At 40.7% G+C, this 16,625-nt stretch overlaps 1 protein-coding gene across 1 annotated transcript in view; it reads right to left on the reverse strand.

Moving 5' to 3' along the window:
* The window catches only part of LOC141470035 (cohesin subunit SA-2-like), a 58,651-nt gene that overhangs the window by 12,494 nt on the left and 29,532 nt on the right, over positions 1-16,625 (reverse strand). Inside the window, exons 13-23 of the mRNA XM_074155952.1 lie at positions 12,681-12,788; positions 10,530-10,638; positions 9,550-9,667; positions 8,540-8,643; positions 8,001-8,093; positions 7,826-7,915; positions 6,603-6,806; positions 5,087-5,163; positions 3,982-4,069; positions 2,904-2,981; positions 96-188 (exon numbers count right to left, since the gene is read on the reverse strand). Coding sequence (XP_074012053.1) covers positions 96-188; positions 2,904-2,981; positions 3,982-4,069; positions 5,087-5,163; positions 6,603-6,806; positions 7,826-7,915; positions 8,001-8,093; positions 8,540-8,643; positions 9,550-9,667; positions 10,530-10,638; positions 12,681-12,788 — 1,162 coding nt within the window. The remainder of the gene's footprint in view (positions 1-95; positions 189-2,903; positions 2,982-3,981; positions 4,070-5,086; positions 5,164-6,602; positions 6,807-7,825; positions 7,916-8,000; positions 8,094-8,539; positions 8,644-9,549; positions 9,668-10,529; positions 10,639-12,680; positions 12,789-16,625) is intronic.

The following is a 16,625-nucleotide window of genomic DNA, read 5'->3' on the forward strand; positions in this document are numbered from 1 at the left end:
AATCAGTAGAAGGAAACACTAGTATGAAAAGAAATGCAGGCATTTAAAAGGAGGACTGAGCACGAACGCCAGTCAAGTGATAGAGAAACACAAACCTTTTCTCTTACATCTTTTTCCTTATGATGGAGGAAGCACATGCAAATCTGACTGAAATGTCTCAGCTCTCTTCCTAGAGCAAAAGGAGTCTCCTAAAAACGTATTTAGGAAAAGTGACAGGACAAATATGTTAGGGACTATGATTCAATAGAGAATTATAGAACAAACAATGGTTACATCTTTCTTCCACGGATATTATTCATTTAAGATAGCAGTTAACGACACTACGAAAGAAGCTGACACTCCAGAGGGCTGTGCCGCCATCCAGCGTGACCTGAACAGGCTGGAGAGCTGGGCAGAGAAGAACCTAATGAGGTTCAACAAGGGCAAATGTAGGGTCCTGCACCTGGGGAGGAAGAACCCCAGGCACCAATATAGATTAGGGGTGGACCTGCTGGAAAGCACTTCTGAGGAGAAGGATCCGGGGGTCCTGGAAGATAGTAAACTATCCATGAGCCAGCAATGTGCCCTTGTCACCAAGAGGGCCAATGGGATCCTGGGCTGCATAGGGAAGAGTGTGGCCAGTAGGTTGACGGAGGTCATTCTTCCCCTCTACTCTGCACTGGTGAGGCCACAACTGGAATACTGTGTCCAGTTCTGGGCTCCCCAGCTCGAGAGACAGGGAACTACTGGAGAGAGTCCAACGTAGGGCAACAAAGATGGTTAAGGGAATGGGGCATCTCCCTTATGAGGAAAGGCTGAGAGAGCTGGGACTCTAGCCTGGAGAAGAGAAGGCTGAGGGGAGACCTTATTAATGCTTACAAGTATCTAAAGGGTGGGTTGAAGGAGGATGGAACCAGACCCTTTTCAGTGGTTCCCAGCGACAGGACGAGGGGCAATGGGCACAAACTGGAACACAGGAAGTTCCATTCAAATACAAGGAACAATTTCTTTACGCTGAGGGTGACAGAGCACTGGACCAGGCTGCCCAGGGAGGTCGTGGAGTCCCCTTCTCTGGAGACCTTCAAGACCCGCCTTGATGCAGTCCTGAGTAATGTGCTATAGGCAATCCTGCTTTAGCAGGGGAGTTGGACTAGATGATCTCTAGAGGTCCCTTCCATCCAACTCTGATGATTCCTTGATTCTGTGATCTCACAGTAGCAACAGCTTACTAGCTATGAATGACTTTAAAATGTCTTGTTTTCAGGCACAGAACCTGGGATAGAAAGGTCAATCCATAAAATTATATACTTCCCCCCCACTTTGGTGCAGAAATGTGACAAATACTAGTAGGACATGTGCATCTGTCACACTTGCTGAGGCTAGTGGTATTCAGCGAATCACAAACTCTTTGTTTCTCCATCTGTAGGATGGGCAGCTCTAATAGCATGTATTCCCTCACTCACTTCAGCTTATCGTTATAAAGCAGTGATAACAATTTCCACTTCAGAGATGCAAGTAGACTTACTGCCTTCTGGAATTGCTCTTCTCTCTCCCTTTATTGACCACAGAGAGAACGCAGTTTAACTACACTGCTAACTTTGGCACTCAGAAACTCAGACACCTCTATTTGTTAAGATTAATCCAGCAAGAGAGACTATTTGACTTGCCCACAGCCACATAAAAAGACTTTCTGATCCTTCACCAGGTCCCAGCTGTAGCACTGCACTGAGCTTTGAGAGCAGCCAATAGAAGAGGAATGCCCTTAGAGGAGGGCTGGATTTCATGCTATGCAACTGTATAAGTATGCAACTGATATATATATAAGAAAGGGGATCCATCCCAGGGCATGCTGAGTTCTTCTCAGCAGAGGGAGAGGCAAAACATTGCCTTAACGCTATTAGGGGGTGGGGGAAGAAACAGTCTTAGAGCTGCTGTCCAGGAAATGTTCTTTTTTTGCTCTTGGAACTTCTGTCTCTGCCAACATCTAGATTTGGCCCTACAGAGAGGGCCGTAACGTTGTGCTTCCAATCAAAATCTGCTCCCATACAAAAGGCCAAATTAAAAAATGTGCTGCCCCATTATCACTCAAGCTAACCGTGTCTAGACTGAAAGGCAGAACATATCAGAGCAGTGAGAGATGCGGACATCCACACAGGAATGGAACAGGACAGGAATAGAGGGTGAATCAGTCCCCAAATGGGTAACCTCCCAGCTAGCGTTTCTCACACAAAACAAATGTCCATGTCAGTGTCCTGTTCTGTACACACAGGAGCACGAGGGGAAGGGGACAGAATGACAGAAGCAGCAGCACTAGGTGTAGTCAGAAATCACCATAAAGAGGAGCCGCACGGGAACACACTCACATGCAAACCAAAGCATAAAGGAGTTTCCCTCTCTGGTGTCTTAAACTAGACTGTCTTCTGAAATACCTGGTACAGCTTGGCACTATATATAAACAATTAAAAAGTGTCAGCTGATGAGAAGATTACCAGTTTCCTCAAACTTTCTGCCAGAAATATGTAAGTAAAACAAGAAAATAAAACCAAAACAAAGCAATAGGAATTTCTGGAGTTTTCATTGAATATTCTTTGTTGCTTAAAAGAAGAAAACAACAAACTGTTTGGCAGTGGAACAAGTTCCCTATCTCCATCAAGCCCCAGGAATTTGATGCACACATTTTGCAGTAAAAATAGAGGTGAACCATTGTTCACATATTCTCTTGCAAACTGACAAAGCATAAACACTTTATAAAAAAAGAGGGCAAGACAGAGAGAAAATGCCTCAACTCAATTTGGTTTCCTCAAGAAAACACACAAATTATCTTCTTGAGAAAGCTTGGTTTTTTTGCCGATCTGAAAACAGAAAAGCAACTTAAACTTCTAGAAGAACAACCCTGGGTTTCAAAATTATGTGGAGTGGCTAACCTTGGAAGGATTTTCTGAAACTGCAGCTAGTTGCCACAGGAGAGAAAAATACGTGCACTGGAGAGCTGGCAGGATCATCTGCAAATAAAAACACGTCTTTTATTTACATGAAAGGCTCAACAGCAAAAAGCTTTGGACTAAACAAAGCATCCAAGCCTGACATTCTGCATGCTGCTTGCATGACCCATTTCTGTACTGTATTTAGACCCTCAAAATAAACACAACAGGTTTACATACAAGCAAACGTTGCCTCCTGAGAAATTTCATTACTAAGGTGCTGCTTCTGCAGAACTCTGACATCTTGCCGAGCTCAATGGAAAATAACCATGTACTACAAAGGGTGTTCACAGAGGCTAACTTTGGCCTAGCTTCTTAGGATTTTTTTGCAATCTTAGGGGAAAGGCAGAGTCCTCCTCCAGCAGGCAATTCAGAGCACTAGCCAAACCTTGGTGCTCTGATGCTCCATCTAAAGGAGTCCACCTCTACCCACTGGCTGCAAAGTTCTCTCTACCCAGCTAAATTTCATCCCTTTCCAAATAACCTCAAGTTCTTTCTTGAAAACATCCATGACTACTAGAGTACTTCCCCTTGTAATCCTATTATATAGCTCCATTTTGGCACCACCAACGCTTGATTTGAGGCAACCAGACAACCAAAAGGCTGCAGTTGAGACAACTAGTAATTATAAACCATTTTCACCAGGAGTCAAACCGCAAGCAACAGGTCTAAAGTACTCTAGTTCCAGGTTACATGCAATCTATAAAGGGCTCCTCACAGTCTCAACAATTTCGTATGTTCTGAGAGAAAAACTGTTCAATCAATGGGAAGTACTGAGCATCACAAAGGATCAATCCAGATGTCAGGTGATTACTCTATCATAGCTTTGGAGAACCTCCAAAATAAACAAATCCACAGCATGAATTTACCAATTCCAATAACATTACACCAAAGACAGTTTCTCAGATCGAGAAACAGTACCTTCCTTATGGACATTGATCTATAAGATTATTTAATATTTCCTAATTTTCCTGCTTTCAACAAGAAAAACCTCTTTCAATGTTAAATATTAACAACTCACCAGAACAGGCAAACTGCCACGTTCCGTTTCAAACACCAGCAACTTTAATGTCTTGTCATACAGATTCCACTTGGTGAGATCATGGGCACTGCAAGTGAAAAAGAAACAGTAATGATAACACTAAGCAAGAAATGAAATCTCACCTGATGAAGCAGGTTACATGTATCCTATTATTGCCTTCATCCGACATACAGCAAGAACTTTAAACAACTAATTATTAATTCTAAGGGGGGGAGGAATGAAATTAAGTTTGTCACGATCTAACGCTGCAACCTTTAGTCCATAGCTTTACAGTCTGCATTCCTACCACAAAACTGCAGTGTCATGAGGAGAGGAAAAAGAAGCTTGAGCTCTGTACCCTTTTCCTATACTCTATCCACACTCTCAAAAAGCTGCCCAAAAAGGTATAAAGAACAGTTTCCCCACCCCGCTTTAAAAGAGTGTTTCTAATACTCTTGAGCATTCACATCTTAACATTTGACTTCTCTTTGCAAAAACAAGAGCAGTCCTAGCACGCAGGATTGGTACAAGACACATTGAGAAGGCGGCCCAATTCCCCCACCCTCTAATATCTTGCATGACAGTTTACTTGGTGAACAATCCCTGGAGAACCAAGCTTTTGAGAAATCCATCTTTTAACAAAGATCAAATACACAAACAAACCAAGCAGATTATATCCGCTGGGAAAAAAAAGGCTGCATTCACTATACCCTCTTCAGACTGACCACCAGTGCTGACAGTGCAAAAAGCACTGCAGTGCTTTGGTTTTTTTTTGCACTGGCAGTGCAAAAGCACCCAGCTAGGAAGGAGGCATCACAGCAAGGATCTCTGTGTCCACTCTCACATCCTAACTCTGTAGCACACACTTCTTAGCCACATTAGAACTGATGCTCCAACCTCAAAAACAAGTCCAAAAAGAATTCCATATCCAAGAGCACAGTTCTGTTAAGAAGAAACTAAACCTTGCAGCACCTCTCATAGGGATCATTTTCATTTGCTTGTGAAAAATCTTATTAAGCCCAGCAAACAAGCAATTCTCATTTTGCATCTGTTGAATCAACACTTAAGTATATAAGAAAGTACATTGTGAAAATAAACATCTCACTTATGAAAAGCTGCTACTCTTCTCAAAGCAGAGTGCATCCGGGAAACTTCTCCTGCATCCGTACAAAATCCTTCTTCCTAAATTATGTAAATTTTGGAAAGAGAAGGGAATTAGCCAGGGTGGGGCAAGGTAACTGCTACGTTCTCTTCCCAACCAACCCGCAGGCTTGAATTAGTCTCCTCCAGCACCCCCCAGTCCCTTCACCTTCAACCACCCTACTCATGCCTTCCTCTACAGTAAAAAGAAAACAACACGTTGACTGCACAGAAGTTTTGTCTAAAGCAATGTCCCTGTCATTAATAAACTCACAGCAGCCTCCCTAGAATACAGCATTGCTAACACAGAGTAAAAACTAGCAATTAGGCTAAACACAGAAGTGCTAACCCTTAGACTCACAGGCCATTCATGGTCCCTCACACAGTTGTCAGGGGTCTCTGGAAAGCTAACTGTTCACATGGTGCTGACTCTCCTTGCTTCCAGCTGCCAGATCACATTCAAAGATAGCTAAAAATATATTAAATACTTTCCCATAGATGCAATTGCTGTAGTTTCCACAAGTATACTACGTGATTATGGGAGACACTATACACAACCAGGAATTAGAAGGGAGGGGTTCCAGGAGAAAATCTCTTTATTTAGATACAGATCACACTATGAAGGAGCTGAAGAATCCCTGGTCTACCACTTATCTTGTTTCTCATAAGTACACATTCTCCTACATTGACATAGATATCTATTTAAGACCAACAAAATAAATCCAATCTGAGGTTAGGGGATTTTTTGGCTTGACACATTTTACAATATCCCAGTGTCCAATAAAAACCTGCCAGTGTTAACTCTCATACCATGGCATGACACCTGTTCATGACGGCACAGTTGATCAGATCAGCTGCAGGCTTCTGTTGTTCAGCTCAGCCAGAAAGCTATTCATATCACCACCAGCTGTTTCTGCTTTTTAGAACTAATGAAAAACTTTGAGGGAGACTCTGCAGTCCTCCTTCAAGGAGAAAGTCATCATTTCAAAGACTACAAAGCTCTACAATCTGCATTACAGACTGCTGGTTTTGTTTTTTTTCCTAGAGCAAAAGTGGCAGCACAAAGGGCATCTTGTGTACAGTAAAATATGTAGAAGTGCAGAACTATACCTTTTTGGGAACAGTCTTATCACCTAGAGATCCACAGCACTTCTTAGCTGATCTTGGACGTGGTATTTTTGGCACAGTAATGGAGCAACTATGGAGCTTAGGTCCAGAATATTCAGAAGACATAAAATGCCTTGATGCTGGTGTGCACTACCTTGTTTATTATTTTCCCCACTCTATTCCTGCCAAAATACATCTGTTTCATTAAAATATAAACAGTCTTTTCAGAGGAGCAAATCTATCTTTGAAAGCTCTGCTCCCCTTAAGCAGAGAAACAGCGGGCAAAGAATAGATCCATATCCCCCTTAATTTTTTTGTCTTCTTTTTTTCATAGGGAAACAGTTTATTTATCTCCACAATGAGCCACAACTCACCTTTTGCCAGAAGCCATCTAGTAGCTGGTTAAGCTGTCCCATCAACTCATCTACCAGTTGAGTTCGGGCACAATCCACCTGGCTGTAGATGGCCATTTCTTCACTGCAGAGGACATAGTAAGTTCTTGAGGAAGCCTCAAGGACAGATATGTCCGAGTGTTTCATCACAATGTCTTTTACCTCTCTCAGCAAAGCATCCAAATGCTGCAAGTGATAAAAGGGGTATTATAGATAAATTGTACAAAAATCCACTTATGCTTTAGATACATATCACTAGGCCCATATATCTCTATAGGTCATACAACCAACATGAAATAAATGACAGTCTAAGGAGCAGAGGGACAGGACTGGAAGATACAACTTTTTTTTTCTGGGTTCATAGCTCTTTTTCATTATTATTGTCTCTGAATCTTCCTAAAGAATGAAGCAACTACTTTTAAGTTCTACTTTAGCAATACGTGTTTGGCACTACATAAAAATGAAGACAAAGGTAGGGAATAAAAAAATTCCTTCCAAAGGACGGGCGTGTCTTCAAACAACAGAAGTTGCCTCCTTCAGCAGCAGAGGATGGAGAATGTTTCGGATCATGTCAGCAACTGGGGCGTTCACTCTTAGTGAGAGGAGATAACTTGTGCCGTTCTGCTGACTTTCTCTTTTCCAGTTAATGTTTTGTGCTGAAATTAACCTAGGAGTGTTCGCCTAACATTACCTCCCCATAAACATCCCTGCTTAAGAATATATTAAGCTATTTCAAGGATTTCATCTATCCATTTCTGACCACCCCTCTCCCATCAGCAGATATACTATCTCCATTCTTATCTTTCAGTTCCTATCATTCCCCAGCAGCTGAGAGTCAGTTTGCAAGGAGAATGAAACCTATTCTGTAGTAAACTCCTGGGAGACACCAGCTCAGACACATGGCATAACACACCCTCTCTCCACCCAACAATGGAAAACCCAGGGCCGGTCTTGCCATGTGAAACCACAAATCACCACAATCCAGGGCCAGTCACAGCATATCAGAACTGACAAGCATTAAGGCTTTTCTTTGGCAGCCCCAAATCAAAAAGTAAAGCATAAATAAGAACACTTTCCTCAAGATATGAGACCATTTCTTTATGTTTCAACAGTCTCCTACTTGTTCCAGGTCCCACTAAACTCTGTACATTGTCACATAAATTTAGTACATTCCACATGAACCGACTACCCCAATTCCTATTCACCTTCTCTAGATGTCCTGTGCTGTAAACATCTAAATCATAATACTGAGGAATCTGCAGAAGATTTGCCACTTTTTGTGCATCTGTTGAATACTGCAGAGAAAAAACAGGATATGAGTACACTGCAGGAATTTTAATGAAATATTTAACATGCATTCACAGAGCAGCTGTTAGTTACCTTTGCCAAGAGCTGAGGAAGCACCATAATAAAGTGTTCAGTGATTTTGGTACAATCTTCCAATTGTATTTTCTTCTCTTTTACTGACAGAATCTGCAGATAAAGCATTTTGTTTCAATTACAAAATCGCTTAGATTTGAATGGAATTTTACATGTAGCCCAAGGTTAACTCACATGCCTTTGTCTAAAGCGTATCAAGCTAAGATAAAGATACTGTTCCATGGAGACAACCAGATGTTTTTTTTTTATTTTTTTGTTAGCCTTAAATTAGATGCAAATCACTTAACAGCTATATCTCATGGATAAAATGCTCACCATTTGCCAATAACATGCTTCAACTGGCTCTCCTCTAATGCCCATCTCCTTCAATAACCACTACTAATAAGATCTAGAGGTCAAAAGACACTGTGTCGTTTCATAAAAATAAGCCATTTTATTTCTGAAGATATACCTACCACCAGGAACATGCTGTCTGACAAAGCACATAAGGCAAAGAGAATATGATTACAGGACAATAAAAAAGACTAAGATGCACTGACTTTTTTGGCTGCACCTCTGCCCACTGGTGGATGACCTTCAGCTGCTTCTCTAACCGTTGCGAGGATAATTTCAATGAGAGCACTTTCGTGGGCATCACTCAGTTCTGTAAATAAATCAGTCTCCTTTCAGCATCACACAAAAGAAAAATGAAGACACAGCAACAGCTAATGAAAAGCCTATTCATGTATCTGAGCAACTGTGGAAGGACACTACAGAAAAAAAAAGATGCAGTGTTGCTAAACACCTAGAGAGTGTTTGATTTCATTTGGAGAAAACTATTTTTCTACATTTACTAAACACAAAACCAATTATTCCTCTCACGGCTAAATTTTTTAGGGCAGTTGGGCTCCCAAAAACACAGGCAGTTTTAATGAAGCCTACTCCTACTGACTACTATCTCATTAAGGACAAACCTGTTTCTTTGAGTACCAACATGCTTTAACTCACTGGCTCTACAAACTTTGATTTCAATCACACATCCACTTCCAGTTCTACTAAAACAGCTACTCATAGAAGCATAGAATGGCTTGGGTTGGAAGGGACCTTAAAGATTTATATAAGTTCACTTTAAAATAATTGTACAAAAAACTAATCCTCTAGAGTGCTAGATGTCGATGAACTTGACTCACTACTCATTTTCTTTTCAGGCATGAACAACAGTCTGAGAATACTGCACTTCAATCAATTAATACTTTTAGATTCTTAAGTTTTGGACAAACAAACAAAAATGTGAATGCTACATAAGCATTACGGCTTAATTATGCAAGCATTCTTGCAAAGTTTCTAAACTAACATTACATAAATACAGAATACTGAACAAAACAAATAATGTTGATATAAATATCACAGTGGTAGTACATTGAGTTGCATCTTCTTTGTGGCCTTGGGGACCACAATTTGGGATCAAAGGGTACTGTAGTATGGAATGACCCTAAACCAGTTGAAGGCAAAGTTAAAAAACAATATCAAGAGATTCATTCACACAAAACTAAGCTCTTTGCTTACCCACCTTCTCCATCTTCTTCAGTATTTTTTAATAGAAGAGCGGTCATGCACTCCCAATCCTTCAGGAATTTTCCTGCCCAGTCCCACAAGCTGTCTATGAGGTATGCAACATGTTTGTGTAGCTAGGGGTCAAAAACACAAGCTTATAGAAGCAAACACATCACTAAAAGAAACAGAGCTTCATATGTTCCTCTCCTTTTTTCTGATTACAAAGCTTTGTCATTCACACATATTCACACACAGTATTCTGTCATATTTAGTTTGAGGCTAATCAACATTTAAACACCATGTCTTCAATCTGATAAAAAGCAGGAAAGGGGGAGGGGAAAGCAAAAAAAGCAGGAAAAGCAGGAAAACAAACCCTTTGTTTTCTCTTTTTAGGATACCTTTCCTTTGTAATTTAAGTAATCTCTTTAAAACTAACTCCCGTATTGCTTTTATATTGCTGATCATAACAACTAAAAATCCAACCCTGAGACTAGAAACGAGTCAACATTTTAAGCAACATCTGTAAAATTCTTTGCAGAAGGATTCAAAACTGCTGTGCCTGAGACACTTTGGCCAGACATAGGTCTGCACTACTGCAAAAACCAAATAGTGAAGTACAGCACTTAAGCTGATAAAACTGTTGGCAAGACTATGCAGTTCTTAGTCAGCATAGAGCCATAGGACAGCAACCCGTATCCTCCTGCAGAAAGACATGAACACACACCAAAAAGCTCTCAGTCAGTGGCATGAGTCTTTCAGGTTGTTTCCAGAAGCTGCTTGAGCACTGATTCTCTCCATTAGCATAGTTGTAAATTAGTTTTAATACAACAGAACAGAAATGTCTTCATTAAAAACTCATCGTAGAGAGCAAAAACATCCCAAACACCAAACGTTTCGGAGCTCACCACCAGAAATAGCTTTCAAAAGGAAGCCAATACTTGATTTAACATGCAACTGTGGGTTTAAAAGGCTTACTGCAGGGGCTATTCTCCTCACCTCGCTCTCCAGGAAAAAACGTATTAATCTTTTCAACTGGTCAGTATTCGCCCCAAACTTCCCTCCTCCTTTGGGCTGAATTTCTTCATCTCCCTCATGACTAAGCAGCCTGCCAACAGAAAAGGAAGTCAGTCCAGTTCTGCCACATTCTCTTTATACTCATTTGCCAATGTAACACTAATTCTGTCAAGATCCCAAGGATTGTATTTCTTCTAAATGTCTACTTATTTACTCCAAATCACGTTACACTTTTTTTTATCAGATGAAAGGAAAAGACATTAGATTGTTTTTCATCATGAGAGATCTGCTGTCCCTGTGGATGCAGAGACTATTTCTGACAGTTTCACAGGTACCCTGCCAGCTTTCTGGACAACAGATGCAGATTCCACAGCATTGAATATATAAAGAGGTAGGCATTTGCTCATGCTTGAAAAGGGGCTTGCTCTAGACTGAATTTAAACCACAACAACAGAGTAGAGATATTACTACCCAACCGTTATTCACATCATGGGACATTTTAGAACTGAAGCTTCTTAAAGAAAGCATAGTATCTTGTATTTATAGGAGGCAATTTACTCAACTTCACAAATACAGTGGAAAAACTGTTCTTCCTCTTCTGCCTGAAGTATGAAGCACAATATGACACTCCAATTTTCATTTCCCTCTTTATGCAAAATGAGTGTGACTGTACTGCTCACCAAAAGACCTTATCCCAAGACAAATACAGGAAGGCCATCCCCGCAGATTAATGGAAGGCCCAAATGGCTGGAATTTATGAGCAGGACCATGCTTCTCCATGTCAGTAAAAGCTCATACTTTCAGACAGTGCTTCTGGTAGTATAATTTATGCCACCTAAGTAAGTAACCTAAGTTTAAAATGCAAACATTGAGGAGATTTCATGCAAACTAAGATGAAGGGGGGAAAAAAAAGCACAAATATTTATACTAACTTTTATCAGTATGACCAGGGAAAGGAGGGTGTCACTAGCACCTCTATCTCACTAGGGCGAACGTTTCTATACTGGCAAAAGTGCCAGAGAGAAGAACTGGGCAAACAAGAATCAGGTTTACAGGGTCAAAATGTCCACACTGCACTGGGAGGCTGGGTAGAAAAAGTAAAGTTATCAGGGCAATCAATTCAACGGCAAAAAGCAGCACTGTTCTGAGAGAAAAAACACCCAATTTATGATAGAATCATAGAATTGTCTAGGTTGGGAGGGACCTTTAAGATGGTCCCAACCATCAACCAACATTAGTCTTTTGTGTTGGTCCTAATATTCTAAGTAAGACTAGCAGACGTGATAGAAGACTCATCAAAACAGAAATTTATCTTCGTTTATCTTTCTGTTGGATTTGGCTCCACAAACCCCAGAACGTCAGCAGTTCAGCTAGACAGGAAGAGACAGTTAGGAGGAGATTCTACACATGTGAGAAACACAAATCATTATCTCTGAATTTTTCCCCACAAAATTCTTGCCAAAATATTTTTATTTTCATTCCTCTTTGTAAGGCAAAATTATTTCTCTCAGCCGTAGAGACAGAATAGTTATTTCTTCTCTTTTTAGCACGCCAACTCCATTCACATCATGCAACCATTGTTATAAGAAGCCATTTATAAGAGTTACTCCTGGGGAAGATAAACCCTGTACTTCATTAACCTGACAGAAAATTGGGAGGGCTTTTTAATCTGCTGCATTTCTCATTATTCAAAGCCTTTACAATGTATACGGCAACTTCCAAAGGGAGAAGAGGAGGCCATTTTTGTGATTAATCACCAAAGCTATGGAAATCCAGCAAATGCCAGGTGATGAATTAGCTTGTAAGAAGCAAAGCAACAGGAAAAGAAAGTAGAAAGAAAGGAGGTATGCTCTCAACATAGCATGGCATCTGTGGATCAGTGAGCTGTTTCATATTCTCTATGTTAGTCTTGCAACTTTTCTCATGCCTATTGTGCCAGGGCTGTGCGGGCGAACAAATGATTACCCCCAGACAGCATTTCTCTTCTGATTCAGAAGAAGAAAGCACATCTACCATCCTCACGGTACACACTTTCAGCAGAAAAATGAATACTTAATGTCCCTTTTAAATAAATCCACCTTCATTCAGAAACAAGTGAGAACACGCAAGAAGTAGGGAGGCATGCAGAGATACCTTTTATAAAGGAATTCCCCAGCTGCTACTGCAAGCGGACGGTGTGTGGTATAAACAAACTGGTATAACGTTTCACAGTCTTCAGCTGATAACACATCCTCACAGTTCCTAGGCAAAAATAACAACGGAAGTTATAGTTCATGTTTATCTGCAAAGAATATTATGAATGCTATGTCCAGCTTTTACTAGACCTGATTCCTCATAGCCGTGCAACTTGTTTACACAGCTAAATTTTTGTAGGGCATATCTAAAAATTCTATCAAATAAAATTAGCGGCATTCTTTTACTCACTGCGTAGAGAAACAGAGGTCTGTGCAAGCCATGATGAATCAGGCCCACTGCATGGACATGAACATTAATTTAAAGTATAATTAAGGTTGATTAGTGGTCATGTTAAAAAAGAGTAATAGTAATAAAACAGGAAAATCATGCCTCTACTTTATGCTTAGATGTTTAATAAACAAGAAGCCACCTTCATTTTGCAATAAAAATTATTTTACATTATTTATTACAGTATTTTAAAACCTATATTCTCTTACACTGAGCTTATACAGTCGCATGTAAAAAGAAATCAAAACTCGTTCTTGATAGCATGCTTATGAATTTCTGCACAAACATACTCAAAGTCACAATTTTTTCATTCAGCTATACATCTTGAGAATACTGTATGCCAGCTAGTAAGCCTCGAATGCTTTATGAGAGGTAGAAATAGTATTAATATCAACCTTTTACAAAAAGGAAACTGAGGCATCAAGGCTAGAAAACCCACTGAAGAGATACCAGAGAGTGAAGCCCAAAGCAAGGATTACAGTTTCAAAATGCCTGCTTCTTACTGCTATAGCAATGTCACTGGCCTAAGCTACTTCAGGCAATGAAAGAGCAACATATGAGATCCTTACGCTTACTACAGCCAGGTGAGGGAAAAGGGTTTTTGTTTATTACTACACTCAATCCTCAGATAGTAACAGTTTAAAACCACCTACAGCTGTGGTCCACTACCTTCTCTAAAACTGAGGATTCATACTCTTCATTTGCTGGGAGTGATGTCTTACAAAAATTAGCAGCCCTTCCTGCATTTGCCCATTTGTCTCCAAACCCATCGCATCCTTCAGCATCCTCACAAATCACTAAGCTCCAACACATCCTCCAACCTGACTGAAAAAAAGTGAGCTCACATGAGGTGAGAGTATCACTGGAGTGTCCATTACAAATATTTTTCAGCACTCTCTGGGATTTAAAATCAGGATGGGGGGGAAGACAGCACTCATTTCTCAAAGCCAATAGCCTCTCATTTATAAAAGTTGACACCCCATGAATTTTAGCTTTACAATATATGTACTCATGTATCACTTGAATTTTTCACATTTTTCTGTGGTTGTTTACAATGGTTACTGGAACAGTAAAAAGGTCTCTAAATGGAAATGTTGATGGTATGTCTCCAAAAGTGATGGGTCAATCTCACAAGGTAATGCTTGCCCTCAACCAGGGCATTGGGGCAGGTTTTGGTGGCCTCTGTTCACATGCAATTCCCTTGAGTGTATACTTGCAGTAATAGGACATACAGAAAGTGCTCTGAGCATATATATCATGAAATCAGCATGAAGAAAAACATTTATGTGACTCATATTCAGCCACCTACAGATGAAGAGTAAAAATGTGCTTATTGAGGTTAAACAGTAAGAAATTGAAAGAGGTAACATGGTGCATTAGAGTACATGAATAAGCATTGGTGTGTCCTGTGAAGCCATGGACAAAGTATCAAATTTATTAAACTTCTACAAGTGAGAGTAAAACAAAGACCGACAACAAATTGCACTCACAGGAGTGAAAATACATGACATAAAAAGTCATAACATATTAAAAGGCTACGGAGACTTTACTGAAATAAACTAGCAGTCTGACAAGGTTTCTTTTATTCTTTTTAATGTCAATCCATTACTTAGTTCTTTTAAAGCACCAGTTTCTGTGAAGCTGCCCTTGTCATTTTCTCTATATATGTTTTTTAAAAATTGTGGACAGCTTGAAAAAGAATTAAATTTCTATACAATCATACCGTGACCTAGAGTAGGCCAACACAGAATCACAGAACAGCTGAGGAAGGACTCTGCAGATCATCTAATCCAACCCCCTGCTCAGAGAAGGATCAGCTAGAGCAGGTTGCCGAGGGTTGTGTCCAATCAGGTTTTAGATAGCTACAAAGTCAGAGACTCCGCAATTTCTCTGGCAACCTGTTCCAGTACTGGACCATGCCCACAGTGAAAAAAAATGGTTTTTTATGCTTAAATGGAATTTCATGTATATACATGCTAGTCAAATGTACACATTTTTTTATTCTTTATATTTCAGGCTTCCTCTTCCTAGTATATTTATGGAAATACTGAATATAGACACACTACTTATGTGTCTCTATTTTAAAAAAATTCCTTGCCTAAATTGTTCAGGTAGCTCAAAGAGCTCAGCAATGTGCCTGCCATCTCTTTGGGTAGAAATTAAGGTCTCTCCAGTACAACTGAAACTGCCTTTCCTTAGAAATTTCCTTTTCTTAGGGAAGGGCCTGGGGGTGCTGGTGGACACCAAGCTGAACATAAGCCACCGATGTGCCCATGCAGCAAAGAAAGCTAATGGTGTCCTGGGCTGCATGAGGAGGAATGTTGCCAGCAGGCTGAGGGAGGTGATCCTTCCCCTCTACTCAGCACTGGTGAGGCCACACCTGGAATGCTGAGTCCAGTGCTGGGCTCCCCAATAGGAGAGACATGGACATACTGGAGGAAGTCCAATGAAGGGCCACAAAGATGATTAAGAGACTGGAGCATCTCTCCTATGAGGGAAGGCTGAGAGAGCTGGGAGTGTTTAGCCTGGAGAAGGGAACGTCAGGGAGAAACTTATCAATGTGTGTAAGTACCTGAAGGGAGGGTGTAAAGAAGATGGAGCCAGTCTCTACTCAGTGACAGGACTAGAGGCAATGGGCACAAACTGAAACACAGGAGGTTTCCTCTGAACACCACAAAACACTTTTTTACTGTGAGGGTGACAGAGCACTGTCGCAGGCTGCCAAGAGAGGTTGCGAAGTCTCCATCACTGAAGATATTCAAAAGCCATCTGGATGTAGTCCTGGGCAACCGGCTCCAGGTGCCCCTGCTTAAGGAAGGGAATTAGACAAGATGAACTCCAGAGGTTCCTTCTAACCTCAGCCATTCTGTGATTCTGAAATCCTAACCTCCTTGTTTATAAGTTTGCCTTCAAAGAGGCTAGGAATTTGCCCCAGTTACATTAATCGACAGCAGTGTTATTTCCTCCCTCCTCAAGACAAGAGTTGGTCAGATGCAATATCTCTGGCCACATATGAAGCACTCCCTAACAGCACAGGAGCAAAGGAGGGGAAAACAACCCATTTTCTTTGCAGCACAGGCTGACAGACACTCAGGACCCCACTTGAGTACCTGAACTTTTTATTTATTTATTTCTTGAATGGGAGGGAATACCTGTATGTACTACTACTACGTTTCACATGCTGCTCACCTGCCACTCCCCATGATACAATGAGGTTTATGCTCGTAATCCTCACTCAAATGAGTCCTTAGGGGTTCTACTTGCCCCTGGAAAGAGTAGTACTTGACTACACCTGCTACCACCAATTCTACCTCAGTAAAGGGGTGCCTTTCTTTTTTACATACAGAAGTCCATCATCAAACATTCAAATACTTCAAATACAGCAATAATACTGCTGCAAATTTACAGCTCTCAGAATGCCAAGCAACAGATAAAGGTTAAGTCTGAAGTGCCTGCCAGTGTTTAGGTGCCTAAAAATAAACAGGCACAGCCTTCTACATACCGATGTCATGACATACCATTTTCTCTGCACTTCAGTGTGAGCATGTCATGAAGAAATTGTTGGGATATTCTGTGGGGAGATCACAGATGCATTTTGTTCTGCATATGGCACTA

Source organism: Numenius arquata, chromosome 1, assembly GCF_964106895.1.
Source record: "Numenius arquata chromosome 1, bNumArq3.hap1.1, whole genome shotgun sequence".
In the NCBI taxonomy this organism is placed as follows: domain Eukaryota; kingdom Metazoa; phylum Chordata; class Aves; order Charadriiformes; family Scolopacidae; genus Numenius; species Numenius arquata.